Consider the following 15,678-nt stretch of genomic DNA (forward strand, 5'->3'; position numbering starts at 1 on the left):
AGTCTTCTAGTTGTGGAAAAATATTGGAACACTTGTCAGATTGGAGACATATGGGCAAAGGCCAGCTAAGGCTGAACGTGATCGACATTGACACCTTCCTACATAAATATCTGACCCCTGACTTGTCATTGCCTGTCTTCATCCGACCCGTGTCTTCATGTCACCACTTACCTGCCAACAACATGATCACATAGTTATCACATACAGTCTATTACAAGTGAAGAACACTTTCTGCACGTAACCTTCCTCTCTCGACACATCTGGTATTCCATTCTCTTCCATCTATCCTTTGTAGGAAACCCTTGTTGCACATATCAGAGAACCAACTTCCTTCTTTGAAAGATCAGAAAGTCAAACACACTACAAGATGTATACATCCCACCGGCTAACGGCTTAATTGCTGTGGTCAATATTGACTGCAGCATGCAAGCAGCTAAACAGCTGGGAACAGCTATCTCCGATTGCAGCTGTTACAGGTGAATGTCAGCTGTTTCAAACAATCCCATTCACTTGATTGGGACTGAGTTGCCGTTGGGCCAGGTAATGAATGAACATGATGTCACTAGATTGAGAAGAGGCTGCAAGAGTGCCACAGCTGATCGGCATGAGTCCCAAGTGGTGGACCCCACCTATCTGATATTGATGACTATCCTAAGGATAAGTCATCAATATTGGAATACCGGAAAACCCCTTTCATCTTATATACAGAAGAGCAAATGTTCCTTCTACAAAAATGGAAGCTCCTAGCTACTGGAGAGTTTAATGGGTGGGATAGATACACTGCGCTGATGTAAGTCGTGTATGACACAGAGGCTTGATGTTTACCGTTAGGGCCCATTCAGATGGATGCACATTCGGGCCATGTATCGTCCATGTATTCCATGGAGAGCAACTAGGCTCACTATCACCAATGGTCCAAAGAAATTGCTACTTGGCCTATTGACCAGAATAACATTGACGAGTATAACACATGCAGTGTATGGAGTCCATGTATATTTCACAGTGCATGGATGGCTGTCCAGGTGTCCGATGTGAATTGCGCCTGAGTTTCTTAGACACAACTTGCATGCTGGCATCTGAATATGGCTTTGGGCTGGAGTTACATACTACTGATGACCTATCCTGAATGCTCATTGGGACCCCAACCGATCAGCTGACAGCACCAGATTACACAGGAAGTGTGTGCTCCGACCCCTGTGTAGTGGCTGACCCTTGTAACTGCAGGCATGGCTCCCATTGATTTCAATGAGATCTAATCCTGGGGGAGGCCTTTTGGGATCACCTGAACTTCAAGTGGGGCATTTAAATGCTGATGTCAGAATTGACAGCAGCATTTAAAGGGTTAGTAGCCATCATCAGCGTGCTCGTTTACTGCAGCCGACACCCACCCCTATCCCCCTCCATACAAACCCTGCACACCCAGGACATAAATGTAGTTCTTGGAGCATTAATGGGTTAACTACCGTTAAGTACTCAGTTAGCGCTCTTTCCCATGGCCCCATTGTGTATTTCAGTCCGTGAGTATTCATGGACCGAATTACAGTGATTCCCTGCGTGCAAATACGCAGCGAATATGCAGGTTTCCTGTCGATTTACACACGCCGATTGACTTTAATGCACTATTCCGGTGCGTAATACGCACCAAGATACGGCGTGATGAGTTTTCTTTTCACACTTTCGAAAGTTGCATGGAAAATACGCAGCTTTTAATGAACCCATGGAAATCAATTTTTTGTGCACGCATGAACCCTTGTATGTGACTCACACAATTCCTTTGGATTGCAGCTGTAGCCTGAGAGCTTAAACAGGTGGAAGCATGCGCTAATATGTCTGCCGCTATCAAGCGTATTAGCGCATAAACCGTTTGTGGGGGGGGGTGCTATTGCGTGTGAGTTTGAAAAAAAAGCAGGAAGATAGGTAGAAAAGCTACATGCCAGAAAGTCTGAGGTATTGCACATAGTATTAATGTGCGAGAATCCCGCTAGTGGAAATTGGAAAGTTGCACTACAAAAGTTTTCCATGTAGCCCCCAACTTTCTTGTCTTTAACCCCTATTCCCCCAGCACCTGCAGAAAACGCAGCAGATACGATAAACCCAAGACATGCGATAACCGAGCCCTGGAGTTGTTTTGTCTGTTTTTGTCCTGGGTTCAAAAGGAATCAGTCGTCCATCTCTGCAGAAATCTCTTTGTTCAAGCTAAGTTTCCCACCATAATCTTTTAAAACCTATTGATAAGATAGGAAGGTCAACTGATGGCCCCCCTCTGATCCGGAGAGAGACTGCTATACACATTTACGGGGGAATATGTCAGGGAAGACTGGGTAGGCAGACCCCTATAGTAAACATGTGGCAGACCCCTATAGTGAGCGTCAGGCAGACTTCTATAGCAAGCAGCAGGCAGACCCCTACGGTGAGTGGCAGACAGATCCCTATAGTGAGTGGCAGGCAGACCCCTATAGCAAGCGGTGGGCATACCCCTAAAGTGAGTGGTGGGCAGACCCCTATAGTGAGTGGCAGGCAGACCCCTATAGTGAACAGCATGCAGACCCCTATAGTGAGTGGCAGCCAGACCCCGATAGTAAGCTGGTCGCAGACCCTTATAGTGAGCAGCAGGCAGATCCCTCTAGTGAGCGGCAGGTGAACCCCTATAGTGAGCAGCAGGCAGACCCCTATAGTGAGCGGCAGGCAGACTCCTATAGTTAGCGGCAGGCAGACTCCTATAGTAAGTTGGTTGCAGACCCTTATAGTGAGCGGCGGGCAGACCATATAGTGAGTGGTGGGCAGAACCCTATAGTGAGCAGCAGGCAGAACCCTATAGTTAGCGGCAGGCAGAACCCTATAGTGAGTGGCAGTCAGACCCCTATAGTAAGTGGCAGGCAGACCCCTATAGTTAGCGGTAGGCAGACTACCAAAAGTGAGCGTCAGGCAGACCCCTATAGTAAGTTGGTCGCAGACCATATAGTGAGCGGTGGGCAGAACCCTATAGCGAGCGGCAGACAGACTGCTATAGTGAGCGCACAGTTGTAACTGTACACGGACGGGTCGGATTCTGCTTGCAGGAGCCCGTAGCCGAATTTGACCCTGTGCCCGGCCAGCGTCCGCACGTACCTGACTTTTTCTCTTTCCATCTGTACTGCGGATGGTCACAGCGCGCCCCCGTCAGACAGGCACAGTACAGCGAGCCGCCGTCAGACAGGCACAGTACAGCGAGCCGCCGTCAGACAGGCACAGTACAGATTTAAAAAAAAATCTTTTTAAAAAAAATTTTCCCCGCGCCGTCGCTAGGTGATCACCGAGAATCCACAACTTGTCTGCAATGTTAATTGTGGAAGGGCTGCGGGTCAGGCAGCTTCCAGTGACTTCAATGGAAGCCGTCCGTGTGGACAGCGCACAAAGATAAAGCATGCTGCGATTTTTCCTCCGCTAACAGAAACCGCAATTGGTTTACACAAGATGTTTTGGATGAAGAGGCTATAAATGTAACTTTTTATTTGGTAAACTTCTACAAACTTTGACCAGATACTTTTTGAAGTACGGTTTCCCCTTCTGGGACTTGTGGTACTACCCGACACCCCCAGCTGCACAATAATAATGGTCTCCTCCCTCCTCTCTGCGGTGTGAACATCGCCCTGACTTCCACTGTCCGCTATTATTATGTAACCGCACCAGTGCCGTTCACATAACGGGGGATGGGCGAGCTCAGCATCACCGGCCCGCTCGCCGCCCGGCTAGAAACACATGGCTTTGTTGCCATCCTCGCTCCGATAGCCCCACCCATCCACAAAGCCGCAGCCAATCAGCACGAGCCGTTTGCTTATCATCGCCACGACCCTAAACAATGACTATTTCACTCATTGGTTACCTGTAGAACGCTTTACCAATCAGCGCCCACCGCTACTTTGAAAGGACTCGTGATTGGCCAGTGCGCCAAAATGGGCGGGGATATCTGATAAGATTCGTCTATTTGACCGAAAGACGGCGGGCTGGGGGTATAATCCTAAACCTTGAGCAGCCTCGGCCACCTGAGCGCAGGAACTAACCGCTAGCTACACTCCATCATGCCGCCGGTCAAGCATCGTAAGGTCGTCATGCTGGGATACCCATCAGTCGGTGAGTTGGTTGCATGACTGCACGGCTCGTGGGGTCCCCCAGGTATATATATATGTAATCGGTGTGCACGTCCGCTTCCCCTCCATGGCCGGTTGCTCTAATATTGCAGCGGCGTGACCAGCGGGAGGGGTCTACAAACTCCTCCAGGAAGATCTAGGAAACTTGTCTAAATGGAGATCTGCCTAGCAACCAATCAGAGCGCAGCATTCATCTAGTATTTTGCAGCTGTGAAATGAAAGCTACGCTCTGATTGGTTACTGGGTGCAACCAAGGCAGATTTTTATTTAAAAAATAACTTTTTGATGATTTTCCAGCATTCATGAACAATATTAATTTGTTCTTATATTTTAAGGCTGGTGGTCCAGGTTTTCAAACAATCGCCTTGTAATATGGATTGTTATTATGGGTGTGTGGGGTTGTTTTTTTTTTTTTTTAAATGGCTCTGAAAAAATACAGCCATGTGACTAGATTTATAGTATCTCTGTGTTTAAAGGGCTGCAAAACCTGAACCAAAAATGGCCTAATTCTCAGTAATTTAAAATCCGCAGTGAGCGCTGGCGCGGCCCTAACGGTCACACGTTATACCCGTAGAGCGCTAGAGTTTGGGCTGCTTTCAGATGAGTGTATGAAAAATAATTAGGACTATGTATTTTAATCCCGTTTACATTGGATGGAGTCGTCTGCAGGACGACGCGCACATGTGGACTTTGTCAATTAGTGCAGATTTTTAATTTTTTTTGCGTGTGGTTCTAGCGCCCGCTCTCACTGTGGCATTACATCTCCTGTATGTTAGAGATCCGTAGCAGAAAGCTTTTGGACTATGGAATTTAATCTTACGGAGTTCAAGCCCCCTAGAGAACTAACACCGTCCCTTGGGATGTACTCACACGGGCGAATGCAGTAGCGGTTTTCCAGAAAATACAATGCTGTACTTGCTATATTCCTTTTTTTTTTTCCATGCACATGAGAATGGTTCTCCAATAGTAAAAAAACTTTTTTTTTTTTTTTTTTCTTTAATGGAAATTAGTACGTGTTGTCCAGAAAGTGCTAATTTGGATGACCGCAGCGCCCCCTCCTGGGGAGGAATGCCTGGGTGTGATTTACTAGGGATAGACAATAGTTGGTGTCCTGTGGGGGAGGATGGTTACTTTGTATCCTGGATGTCCTGTGGAGCAGGGGGTCTGCTGTGGGGGGTTGTTGTGTGAGCCCCTCTGAATGTTGCAGGAGTGGGTGGTAATATTGGCAGCACTACATTATCCAGCGTCTCTCCTATATGTAATACCAGGTGATCTAGCGCTGTGAAACGCATCGGTATAAGCTCAGGGATTGGGCTTTCAAAAAAGCTTTTTTGACTAGCGGTCCAGGAATATACAAAGTGGGCCACAAAAATAAGCCCGGCACCGCACTGTTATGGAAGCTTCCCAAAGAAAATCTGTTGCCCATAGCAACCAATCACGGCGCAGCTTTCACTTTACCTCAGCAGTATAAGGAATGATAGCTGATCTGTGATTGGTTGCTATTGGCAACCAAAATGACAGGGGAAGTTAGTGAGTTTTCGGTTTTTAATTACACCAGTATTCATCGCCTGGTGCTGAAGAACGCTCAGGCAAAATGTCACTTAGATCCGACCCGAACTGTGGATTATACACGACCCAAACAGATTTAGCATTTTTATATATAAAATGAACTCCCCCAACCCACACACACATTGGCGATTGAACAGCGGCTCCATGTTGGTTTGTCCCCGCCCTCCCTGTTAACAAAACCCCACAACCTGCTTATAATCACTTGCTTCCAATGGTTAAACTGCTAAAAATCGTATTACGCCCACATGGCAATCTCGTGACATGCCGGTGCTGTGCAATATTGTTATTTTGGGTCGCGCCCCATCGGAAGTAACGGGCGATTCTTTAGCAAGAATTGGCAAAAAACACGCTGAAAGCAAAGTGTTGGTTTCACGTGAGATCTGAGCATATCACCATACGTGTCGCTCGCCTGCGACACTGCACCCTTAGGCCTCATGTCCACAGCATGTGTGAATTTTCATGCAGATTTCCGCAGCAGATGCACTGCGAGTCATTGACATTTTTTTTTTTTGCAGTAGATTGCGAAGTCTTATTTAGTGCGGATGCACTGCTGATCATCTGTGTGGAAAAAATCTGCATAGGGCTCTGGGCGGCCACTATGTATGGCTGTGGGCGGGTTTCCTCTGGGCGGCCACTATGTATGGCTGTGGGCGGGTTTCCTCTGGGCGGCCACTATGTATGGCTGTGGGCGGGTTTCCTCTGGGCGGCCACTAGGCACGGCTGTGGGCGCCTTTCCTCTGGGCGGCCACTAGGCACGGCTGTGGGCGCCTTTCCTCTGGGCGGCCACTAGGCACGGCTGTGGGCGCCTTTCCTCTGGGCGGCCACTAGGCACGGCTGTGGGCGCCTTTCCTCTGGGCGGCCACTAGGCACGGCTGTGGGCGCCTTTCCTCTGGGCGGCCACTAGGCACGGCTGTGGGCGCCTTTCCTCTGGGCGGCCACTAGGCACGGCTGTGGGCGCCTTTCCTCTGGGCGGCCACTAGGCACGGCTGTGGGCGCCTTTCCTCTGGGCGGCCACTAGGCACGGCTGTGGGCGCCTTTCCTCTGGGCGGCCACTAGGCACGGCTGTGGGCGCCTTTCCTCTGGGCGGCCACTAGGCACGGCTGTGGGCGCCTTTCCTCTGGGCGGCCACTAGGCACGGCTGTGGGCGCCTTTCCTCTGGGCGGCCACTAGGCACGGCTGTGGGCGCCTTTCCTCTGGGCGGCCACTAGGCACGGCTGTGGGCGCCTTTCCTCTGGGCGGCCACTAGGCACGGCTGTGGGCGCCTTTCCTCTGGGCGGCCACTAGGCACGGCTGTGGGCGCCTTTCCTCTGGGCGGCCACTAGGCACGGCTGTGGGCGCCTTTCCTCTGGGCGGCCACTAGGCACGGCTGTGGGCGCCTTTCCTCTGGGTGGCCACTAGGCACGGCTGTGGGCGGTGTCCTAACTCTTCTGTGCTCCAATCCACAGGTAAATCCTCACTGGCGCTACAGTTCGTAAAAGGAGACTTCCCAAAAGAGTATGAACCCACAATTGAAAACAGTAAGTGTTAAGACAATGCATTTCAAAGCTAAGGACCCCTTGTGGGGGGCGATGAGGGTCCTTTTATGGCCCATCTGGGACGATTATCACTCAATTCATGCAAACTAATTTGAGCGATTATCGTTTAGTGTAAATGCAAAAAAAAAAATAAATCGCTCACTATTCGTTTACAAGTTTGTATCGCTGACTTTCCTTCCGCATAAAAACTATTGCGAACCAGCGGTGAGGCCTGGCAGTATAAATGCTCTTAGCGGTGACGTGGGCGCTTGTGCAGTCGTACCCAACTGTTCATGTAAAACGGCCATTAGGACGACTGTTGGGCACTTAGGCTGGTTTCACACAGGTGAAAAAAATTGCGTGATGCGAGAGTGCGTGAAGATGCACAATTATAAAACCCATGCTTTTCGATGGTTTCTTCACACTCGCGAGGTTTTCACTTGTGACGTTGCGTGACAAAAATTTTTTAAAATCACAGCGTGTCCTATCTTTCTGCGTCTTTTCTTCTTAATCGCCCGTGTTCCACTATGCAGATTTTTCAGGTAATGCTGTTTTAACACTAAAAAGTCTTGCAAGAAAAGCAAGCCAGAAAAAAAAAAAGCCAAGAAAAAGCAGCGCTGACGCTCAAAAATCGTGTGCGTAAAGACCTCATACGACCGTCAGGCGACGGCCAAGCCAACAACTATTCCTGTGCTTTACACAAGAGGCATAGCTGTTTAAGTGAATGCAGGCAGAGGGTTGGGGATCGTTACATCCACCCACCTCTATTCGGTGAACAGCAGTGCTCGTAGATCGAGTGAGAAGCTGCTCGGTAGTCGTTCCAGTTCACTGCGTTGAAACAGGACAACTGAGCGACTTGAGGGCCGTGTACATGGCCAGCAGTTGCCCATAATAGATCTGTCGGGGAGGCTGGACTGATAAGGGTTCTTTTTATACGAGCCAAATCTTGTTTTAATGAGCAACAGACCGTTTGCACTCATGCAGCCTGTTTAGACAGGCAGATGCATTGTTGGTTGGTTCAAACAAGAAGTGTTCAGTCACTGAATGATGGCTCATTCGGTTTAAACAGCAAATACATTTTTTTTTTTTGTTTTTTTTAGGCCCGAACAAACTAGAATTGCTCGCTTTATGCAGTTGTTGGCTCATGTTTAGACAACGATTAGCATTCGCTTCTGCTCGAACGATAACTACCTCGTAAGGTCCCTTTACACGCAAAACTAATCTTTCAGGTGGCTGAAAGCATTAGCGGTGTTTGCATAAAGTGTTAATGGCTTTAAACTTCTTCATTTGCATGTAAAAGGACCTTAATGACCTCTTTCCTCCACGAGTTGTTTGTTCAGTTGGGTGTAAACACATGCCCAGCTGAGCAAACATCTGCAGAGTGAACCTGGATGATAGGCGTACGTCGGAATAAGCCCTGAAACCCACAGCACGCTTGGATTTGTCGCAGAAATTGTGTGAATTCCTAACTGGGATTCACTCGCTACAATGCAGTGACTGCGGCAGTCAAACCACGGACATGACTTCTGGGGGCGATTAATGGTTTAGTCTGTGGTGGGTCTTTACTATGTCCCGTGTATTCTCTCTACAGCTTGGAGTAAAACCTTTGTACTAGGCAATGATGAGTTTGAGCTGGATGTTGTGGACACGGCAGGACAAGTAAGTCTGACATCACCGTTTTTTTTGTAACCTTATTCACTTTTTAATATTTTGACTTACATTTTTTTTTCTTTTTTGCCCTAGGATGAATATTCTCTGCTCCCTCAGGCCTTTATTTTTGGCATACATGGATACATTGTAGTTTACTCAGTAGCTTGCGCTAGAAGGTAAGATCACTTATTCCCTTGGGAAAGTCGGCTCTGTTATAGCAATCTAGTGCTGTTGCTCCCCCTACTGGTGTTTCTGGTGAAGTACTATATATTATAATGTAGCACAGTTAATGTATCTGTTCATTGAAAGTTACTTTATGCTTGAATGTAGTGCAAAATTAATACTTTTTTTTTTCTTCTTGCAGCTTCCACATTGCAAGCGTACTGTACAGAGTACTTGTGGACAAAAGGGGAAAGTGCCTGTAGGTTTATCTTATTTTTTTTTAATATCTTGTGTATTGCATCTCGTAACATTCATAGTAACCCAGGCTGAAAGAAAATGCTGTCTAGCTAGTTCAGCCTGTTTCCACCCGCTCATCGTTGATCCAGAAAAAGGCAAAAGCCAATTTAGCCCCTGATATTTTCAGTATCATTAGGCGTCTTTATTCTGTACGTGAAGCATGTAGCGTATCTGCTGCTGATTTTTATCAGACTTCACTTTTTCGATTTAATTCAAATTGGGTGAAATCGGCTACATGTGATCACACCCTGAGGGCTTATTCACCTGACTGGCCGATATACGCTACCATCTGATGCATTGGATTCCAATGCATCAGATCACACAGGCGTATTCCCGCCGGGCAGGCAGGTTAGTCCTAGAACTATCTTCCTGGCCTGACTACGGCCGCTGCCATAGACTCCTATAGGAGCCAATGACAACAACCGGAGAAGGGAGGTGGGAGGGAGTTTAGCAGCGTGACTGCTAAACGGCCTCCTCATTCTCTTCTCTCCACCCCTTGCTGCTGTTTGCAATGGGAGGGGTGGCTGCAGACAAGGGGCGGGAGCTTGGCTTCACTCCTTCCCATTGCAAACAGCCGGAGGGGGGGGGGGGGGAACCGGCAAGGGGGAGACCGCTTGGCAGAGCGATCTTCCCCCGCCCAACGGCATATACGCAGAGCCCGTGCATCACGTGGTAGCCGTGAATAAGCCCTGAGACTGCATTCATGTGACTAGTTGAGCTTCATTGACTTTAATTTTACCTTTTCAGAATGCCAATTGTATTAGTGGGGAACAAGACTGACCTCCCGGAGCACAAGTATGTATGACTGAATTGCTTGCTACCTTTTCCTTCTCCTCACCATAAGGCGCACAAATGAGATATATAATATATATATATTTTTTTTCTTTATAGCCGTGAAGTAAAATCCGAAGAAGGGAAGAAGCTGGCTGACTCTTGGGGAGCTGCATTTATGGAGGTTTCTGCCAAAGACCCTGAGGTAACCAGTCATCTGTAGATTGGTTAATAACATGAATTTTACATATTGTGGGACTGCCCAACATTGGCACCAGTAACATGTCAGAACTTTATTTGGCTGCTTGTCACTATATAAAATTTTAACTTAAAATTAAAAAAACTCCTTACATTTCCCTGGGGTGAAACGGGCACAAATGCCTACTAGGTTAGACTGAATGCTTCATTGATGAGCTGGAACTACAGCACACCAGAAGTCTTTCTCCACAATGCAAGGCTCATAGAAGTGAATGGAGAAACTGATGCTCCACACAGCAGATGCTTCAGTATTCGGCTAGTCCTACTGGGGTACAAAAGCAGCGCATCCAATTAAGTGATGGGCAAGCATATTATCTGCTGTAGGAAGAACTCTGCCAATTCCACCCTGGGGAAGTGACGTTTCAGAAAGGCTCTTCAAAATCTATACCGACTCGAAATTTGTATAGAGCACAAGCCAGAGCATGGCCAGGGTATAACTAATCTTTCATATTGGCACTGCAGAGTCCCTCCAGGTCTGCATTGTGAACTCTGGGTACTCTGCCCACTGCCAATAGAACAATTCTCATGGTATAGAAAGTGCCACAGAATGCCAAGGCAACTGCAGTCTAGAAAGTGGAATTTTTATTTATTTTCCCATTCTTAAATAAAGGGGGGCCCAAATGTCCCTAAGTGACGTAATCAACAGTACAATAACTCTTTAAATTTCGATGCCTCTGTACTGGGATTCTAGAGTTTGAACCAGTTTTGCACTTAAACAATAAGATTTTCTAGTTTTGCAATAATGAGAAAACAAAGTACAGGCCTATCTGAAAACAGCTAATTGTCACCAAACATGATACCTTTAACCTCTCTGTACCCAGCCTTAGATCCCAGGGGCAGAATTGGTGTGATATGAGCCCTAAGCCATGTGCTCCATCCATGAGTCTTCTGTTGGTAGTGGGCAGCATACCGAAGAGTCCATAACATATAGCATGGATCTAAACATTGCAGAGCCCTGAAACATCCTGTAGGGATACAGTGAGCTCCTCTATCCTGGTTATCACATTCACTTTGTGCAGCCAAGAGCTCTTTGCCCACATGTGGCATTTTGGCTAACAGTTTAGCCTGGAGAAGCTGAACATATAATGTGCTCTGGTGCAGCATGAATCAATCTGTTCTACTTCCACTTGGGTCTGTTTTACGAATTGGATTGTTCTCTCATTAAGAAAACTTTCACGTTGATAGGCCGTTGGGCCACCTTTACACATGCGGTAAACGTTGCAGGATTGCTTTGGAAGATTTGTAGCGTTTACTGTACGAGCCATGTGGAGAGAAATCTGCACAAGCTTTCTCCAAGGAATTTGCAGCACTTTTTAGTCTAAATCTACAGCATGTCTTTCTATACTGCAGCATTCTGTTGCAGAACCCAGCCCTTAAGGGCTTTCACACGAGCGTATATCGGCCCGCCGTTTTCACGGTCGGCTGATATACGCTGTGATCTGATGCATCAGATCACATGGCCATATTCCCGCAACAGAACAGCGGCCAGCCAATATAGTGCCAGGCGTTTTTACGTCGGGCCAAAAAAAAAATATTCCGGCCCAAAAGATAGTTCTAGGTCTATGTCGGCTGCTGCATGGGCTTCTATGGAAGCTAATGACAGTGGCCGGAGAAAAGAGGTGGGAGGCAGTTTAGCAGCGTGACTGCTAAACTCCCTCCCTCTTCTCTCCTCCCCTCTGGCTGATTGCAATGGGGGGGAGTGGGGCAGAGCTAAGCACTGCCCCGTCCCTTGTCCGCAGCCAGCAATAGGCGGCGGCGGTGCTTAGCTTCACCCCCTTTCCATGCAATCAGCCGGAGGTGAGGAGTAGGGAAGGGGCAACGGCATGGCTGCCTTGGCATATGCACCAGGGCCCATGACGTTTGAACGGGTGCACAAATGTTAGATTTGTGCGCCCGTTCAGAGTTTTTTTCACATCGTAGCTCATACCGGCTGGCCATGAAAACGGCGGTCGATATACAGTCGTGTGAAAGGGCCTTATAATACAAGGCTTGAACTCTACCTGCTCCCCATTTTTTTAAAAATTTGCCAAATCTGCACCATTGAGGTGCGGCTTTGGCTGCCTTGGACTTCCTGTGGGTATTCTCTTGCAGAATGCCCACAGCGATCCCACTATGAGAAGGTGGCCGTGGGGGGCTGTAATTGGGTTCCATGTAATCTACATTGCGTTTAAAGTGTGTTCATGTAGAAATAACTCTGCTGTTCACAGAAGCCTGCTTAATTTACATATAGATTATAAAAAAAATCTTTTTTTTTTTTTTCCAGAAAAGCAAGCAGATTTTCACCAAAATCATCGAGGAAATTGACCGTGTGGAAAGATCTTTCAGCGACGAGGCGAAGAAATGCTCTGTCATGTGACATGGTGGCTCTTGCGGCCTCTGTCTCCAGATACGAGCAGCTGGCTGTTCACCTGGTCATAAGCTATGAGTAACCAAATACTAATTGCTTCAGTCCCTCTGGTGATTGATTTGGACTGCTGCTTTAGGATTGGGCTTTCTACACTAATCCCAACTCCTCTTTTGATATATATTTCCATGCCGCGTGCCGCTCTGCAGGACGGTGATTCTGTTCTGCTGGAGTAATGGCTACTGCGGCTGTGTGTATTGAATGTAGCACGTTTGCACAGACTTGCAGCACTACTGTTGCTGTGGGGTTTTCTATTTTGTATGTGAATGACCTAATCTGTTACAGACTCCTATTTATGTTTATATAAGGATTTTGGTAATCGTGTAGGGGAGGTAAACCGGGACTACTTCTGTACTTTCCACTTGTGTTTACTTTATAGAACAAAAGTGTGTGACCGTACGATGAGGGGGGGGGGATAAGTATCCATTGTAGTAATGTTTGTATGTTTAGCCCTAGAGGTGCTGCTGTTTCTCTCTAAACCCCCTTATGGAAAAGGGGGACGGGGTGAAAAACTATTGTTTACACTCAACACTGGCGTGTATACTCTCATCGCTAAGTGCTGAAAACCATTAATTCACTTGTACTTTATAACGAGCCTTGGATAATACTTGACTAATTTGTGAATGTGCCTTATACCTGTAATCACTGATGGTCTCTTGAGACCAACCCAAGTAGGGTAAAATGTGTGCATGCATAACTTCCGTGAGCCATGAGCACAGCACTATACGGGTTTCTTTTGAGTTGTGCCTGGCTCTGGAAAACTTGACTTTTTTTATTTTATTTTTGTTCCAAATAAAAATTTCAATTGCTGCTACAATTGTGGATTTGAGTCTTATTTGAAAAATACTTTGTCATTGGAGGAAGCTCACATGGTAAAAATAAAAATACCTAAAATGCTGCTTTAGTTGTTAAAATGACCCTTTGGCCCTGGTGTAGCAAAGATGGCCGAACCGCTTCTCTTGACTACCTGATGCTCACTGTACATAGTCTGTATGGGTTGGTCGTCTTACGACGCTATAGGCTGTTCTGACTGGCCAGTGCTGCTTATGTGGACGTCGCTGGTTAACCCTTTGCAATCCAATTTTGGATTCAGGGTTTCCTAGGGGGCTTTCTCTTTCAGCCATTATACAGTGGCACCATCTGCTGGCTAGAGCCAGTACTGCGGTATGTGACATGCCGGAGAGGCCCCCTGACAACAGAGTGGCCAGTAATATACAGTAAGAATACCCTGCCGGACTTCTTCTGACATCGGAGCTGTACAGCCTTCCTTTAGAATGTCGTCAGACAGTGGACTGGAAAGGGTTAATCCAAGCAGGTGTGGTGTCTTAGTATATCAGGAGGTTAGGTGTGGCCATCTTTGTCCAGGCCCAGAGGATCACTTAAAAAAAAAAAAGATAAGTTAGTCAGAGCAGGAGGGAGCTGCTGATACTTGGTGTCTTCTAAAGGCCCTTTTACACGGACGAGTGTAAGGCAAATGATGCCTGACACTTGTCCCTGTGTGTATTCGCTCCCGTGCAGGAGCGAGTATCCCTGGATTGCTCACAGCGCAGCCAGCAGGGGGCCAGGGCGGCTGTAGGACAGTTTTCGTGCCTCGCCCCTCTACATTCAATGTAAGCAGCGGCTGTTCAGTATTGAACTGCTGCTGTTTACACTGAAAGATGTGACGTTCGTCTTTTAAGCTACTTAAAACTGGACGATTTATTATAGTCGTTCAGTGTCTGCATGCTTTTATACTGGACGATTATTGTACATAAAACACCCCGCGGGAGCCTGAACAACCAGAACTATTATCATCCTGTGTAAAGGCCTTGACTCCTGCTCACAAAGTAGCTTTCACATTGGTGGAATTATGCTGCTAGCCCTTCGGGAGACAAAGGTGTTCCCGATAAGACCCCCCCCCCCCCCCCCATTTTCTTTTTCTCCAACTTGCAAATTATCCAATTTCTTTCAAGGTAAGACCTTTTTGGGTGTATGGAGTCCAACCGCTACCATTTGTCAATGACCAGGTATGCCAATCTATGGACAAAAAACGTACAGAACACCCTTTCTGCAAAATGCTATATTTTAGTTTTAGAACAAGGACTTCATCCAATTACGCTGTACCCTTCATATGGAGTGACTGATTCAGGTCTCATAAACTTTCTGCAGCTTTGTCTGCGTGTAACACTTTCATTATCCACCAGTGTAAATTCTATGTACAGCAAAACCTATGGGAAACCATAAATCTGAGAGGCTGGGAATAGAAATCTAATCTACATATGAATACCTGGCAGTAAGAGGATCCTTCCATACCAGAACTGGCTGACCAATGAATAAATAGAAGGATAATCTCTTCCTGACCTGGCCACCCAACATTTATTTTACTCACTGGTCCATCTAGTGTAAGATGAGTGATACTACAAGGACATATCTATAGCAGAATTCGTCAAAACTCACAAATATACAATATGAGCAGAGTGAACTCCACAGGAAGCTGGTGTATCTTGTAGAGTTTAGGCGCCTCTCACACTGAACATTTGCAACAGAAGCGCTAAGGGTATGTTCACACGCAGTGTATCTGCAGCTAGTAGATAAATCCCCAAGATGTCCTTAATTCCGCAGCAGAAAGATTTTCCGTTGCAGAACTTAATCTTGCTGTTTTGAAGACAAGACTCACAGATTTTAACAGATGCGGAATTGAAGCCTCAGGGATAATAATGTGACACAAATGTCCGCATGTTCTTATTCTGTCCCATGTGAAAGGTTCCTTAGGCTGGGTTCACACGGGGTGGATTTGCCGCGGAAATTCCGTGCGGAATATCGCCGTGGCAAATCCGCATGCGGCCGCTAATCCCGGGATTAGCCAGCCATGTGGACGAGATTTCTCAGAAATCTCGTCCACACGGGATGGCAAATCCGCTGCGGCTAAACCGGCAGAAGCTGCTGT

General features: G+C 47.1%; 1 protein-coding gene across 1 annotated transcript; it reads left to right on the plus strand.

The window, feature by feature from the left end:
- The first annotated feature begins 4,058 nt into the window (after positions 1-4,058).
- Positions 4,059-12,704, plus strand: RHEBL1 (RHEB like 1). Its single transcript, XM_066589008.1, has 8 exons — positions 4,059-4,110; positions 7,142-7,213; positions 8,802-8,869; positions 8,954-9,036; positions 9,225-9,281; positions 10,067-10,114; positions 10,211-10,295; positions 12,612-12,704. Exons 1-8 carry the CDS (start codon positions 4,059-4,061, stop codon positions 12,702-12,704), a joined length of 558 nt encoding a protein of 185 aa, XP_066445105.1.
- Positions 12,705-15,678: the final 2,974 nt, after the last annotated feature.

This window comes from Eleutherodactylus coqui, chromosome 1 (assembly GCF_035609145.1).
Source record: "Eleutherodactylus coqui strain aEleCoq1 chromosome 1, aEleCoq1.hap1, whole genome shotgun sequence".
Classification (NCBI taxonomy): domain Eukaryota; kingdom Metazoa; phylum Chordata; class Amphibia; order Anura; family Eleutherodactylidae; genus Eleutherodactylus; species Eleutherodactylus coqui.